Source organism: Cynocephalus volans, chromosome 4, assembly GCF_027409185.1.
Source record: "Cynocephalus volans isolate mCynVol1 chromosome 4, mCynVol1.pri, whole genome shotgun sequence".
In the NCBI taxonomy this organism is placed as follows: Eukaryota; Metazoa; Chordata; class Mammalia; order Dermoptera; family Cynocephalidae; genus Cynocephalus; species Cynocephalus volans.
In genome coordinates this window covers 99,640,915-99,643,866 of record NC_084463.1, presented here as the reverse complement: position 1 = coordinate 99,643,866, position 2,952 = coordinate 99,640,915, and the positions used below count along the sequence as shown (strand labels likewise).

General features: G+C 42.7%; 1 protein-coding gene across 1 annotated transcript; it reads right to left on the bottom strand.

Annotated features, from left to right (window-relative positions):
- Positions 1-214: 214 nt before the first annotated feature.
- LOC134377318 (olfactory receptor 2AT4) lies at positions 215-1,179 on the bottom strand. Its single transcript, XM_063095972.1, is given in 2 exon segments — positions 215-250; positions 253-1,179. Coding segments are annotated over 2 exon segments (963 nt in total).
- Positions 1,180-2,952: the final 1,773 nt, after the last annotated feature.

The window sequence follows — 2,952 nt, the reverse complement described above, 5'->3', positions numbered from 1 at the left end:
ATGTAAGATTCCTACAGAGTGCAGATTAACATTATTCCATTGTACCAGCGGGAAAGCCCTGGACCAAAGTATGAGAACCATTGTGTAGTTATCTGTTCAACTGACTTTTCTTGTACCATTCTATATTCATTAATTTATTGATTCAACAATATTTATTGAGTTCCTACTTTGGGCTAAGCACTATTATTTGAGCAGAATTAGCTGCATTTAAAAGTCAGATGTTCCTGTCATAGCCCGGGTCTTGAGACATACAATTTTGGTGATGGCTGCCTTGACATCCTTGTTCCTCAGTGTGTAGATGAGAGGGTTGAGGATTGGTGTGAGGATAGCATATGCCACATTACCCATGATGTGGAAGTCGAGGGGCAGCTCAGCTCTGTAGGCCACATAGGCTATGGCAATGGATGAGTAGTAGGTGCCCACCACCAGCAGGTGGGAGCTGCAGGTGGAGAAGGCTTTTGAACGGCCTTCTCGGGAGCTGATGCGAAGAACCGAGGCCAGGATGTGGGCATAGGAGAGAAGCACCAGGAACAGGGGGAGGAAGGACACCACCATGGCAATGCAGAAGCCCATGAGGGTCTGGGGTGTGGTGTCGGAGCAGGAGGCCTGGACCAGAGCCAAGTGGTCACAGAAGCAGTGGTAGATGTAGGCAATGCTGTTATATGCCATCTGGGAGGTCTGTACCACTGCTGGGATGGGCAGGAGGAGGGCAGTGAGCCAGGCACTGGCCGCCAATGCAGCGTTGGTCTGTGGTGTCATGTGGACAGGATAGTGCAGTGGGCGGCAGATGGCCACATAACGGTCATAGGCCATGACCACCAGGATGAAGGCTTCTGAGCACGTAAAGCTTTGGAAGAGGTACATCTGTAATAAGCAGGAATGGAAGCTGAGGAAGTGATCCCCAAGCAGGAATAGGGACAGCATCTTTGGGACGGTGGTTGTGGTAAAAAGGATGTCCAGGGCAGAGAGATTGATCAGAAAGAAATACATGGGCTTATGGAGGCTGGGTTCTGCCACCACAGCCCCCAGGATTAGGGCATTGCCCATAATGATGAGCATGTAGAAAAGAAGGAAAGTAAAAAACACAGGGAGGAAGAAGGACTTTGGCAGAAAGGGGATGCCCACCAGGTAGAAGACATGTGTGCCACCCACTGATCCATTACAGGTTGTGGCCTTCATGGTAAGACAGAGGTGGATTTCTGAGAGATGGGCAGCTGGAACATCTGGACACTAGAATATCTGGAAACTATAGAAACAAATAATTTTATAATGTTTACTCTACAGTTAATATAAACACAGTTATTTATAATCACCTCTAGAGAAATGAGGTGGGGCTGTGGAATTGACTCTACTATGTGAATCCAAAATTTGTTAAATATTAATTATTAGTTAATTCATAACTTACCAAATGTAAGTCTCTGTGCTGTGTTTAGGTGATGAGGTGATGAAAGTGAAGAAGGCAGGCAGAGGTTCCTGTCTTCCCACAGTCTATATTTTATTGGGAAAATCAGATCTAAATAGTTGATTATTGAATTATGGCTGTGAAAATGCTTTGGAATGACTCCTTCTGGTCCTTATCTTAGGTTCCATGCTTTGTGATTTGGGTTGTCAAATCTCTTAAATTAAGTCCTTACGCTTGTGTCTCTATTTTTGCATTCACTCAAGGTTCCACCATGTTTCTTTGGAGAGGCTGCTTTCTGCAAGATTCTCTGCAACACACTGCTGCTCACATACTTATGAAGCTTCTTTCTCTCCTGTATGCCTTGAGTAGTTGTTCTTCCTGACTCCGTTTAAGCTGGCGTGTGGACTTCTCCTCCTGCATAAGATGTAATAGATCATCGTAGCCCGACACTCCCACTGCAACAACTTGGAAAACCTGGAGAAATTACACAAATCACATTTTTTTAACAAATTGGAGAAATATGGGTGCAATAAAAATGAAATGAAGTGATATCCAGGGGATGGGGGACCCTCCAAAGTGAACTAACAATCGCCAGCTCTTTCCTTCTCTGGGAATATTTGATTTGGGGATCATGATGTGGCTTGGACTTAAATCAGGCAGAGGGTTGTGAATGAGAGCAAGAGAAACCAGCAAGACATTCAACAGTCAAAAAGGGCTTGCAAAACATATTGGAAATTTGAGGCACTCTAAACACATAACAAGTTTTCCCATGGGACATCTTCTGAATTCTAGGATATGCAAAGGAGGCTGGAGAGCTAGGCTGAAGGCTTCTAAAAGACAGAATAAAATCTCCCTTGATCCCATAATGCTCAATAGACTAGAGGGACAGGGCTTGTCTCAACACACACTGGTTTTCCCCTCAAAGCACTTTCCAAACATTTGAAGCTATGTGTGTTTGGGGGCATGGAAGAATGTTTGTGTGTGGAGGAGGGATGGGAAGGACGGCTAAAGACCTAAGCTCAAAACTTTCAAAGGGTAGAAGCAAATCTCCCACAATCTAAACCCAGGAGGACCATACCTCAAGAATAGGAACAACCCAAATTTAGACTAAATCCTACTAGAACTAAAATTCAGCCCTAATCTAACTCAAACTTTAATTTGCTTGGGGTGATCAGCCCCCTACCGTACCTACCACAGAAAAGGGAGAAATCTTCCTGGTGAGAGATATTATCTAGGGCCTCTATGAATCTATTATAAATAATTTCAACAAAAGTTAATAGGTATACAAGAAGGCAGGAAAATGTGACCAATAATCATGAGGAAAAATATACAATAAAAATTGACATGCAGATGATCCAGATACCTGAGTCAGTAAACAAGAACTTTAGTAAAACAATGTTTATATATTGAAGAAAATAGGGGAAAATGTTGAAAAAATGGATTAAAAAATAGAAATTTCAACAGAAAAATTGGAACTTATTAAAAAAGAATCAAACCTTCTAGAACTGAAATATCCAATATTTGAAATTAAGAACTCATTGGCTAGATAT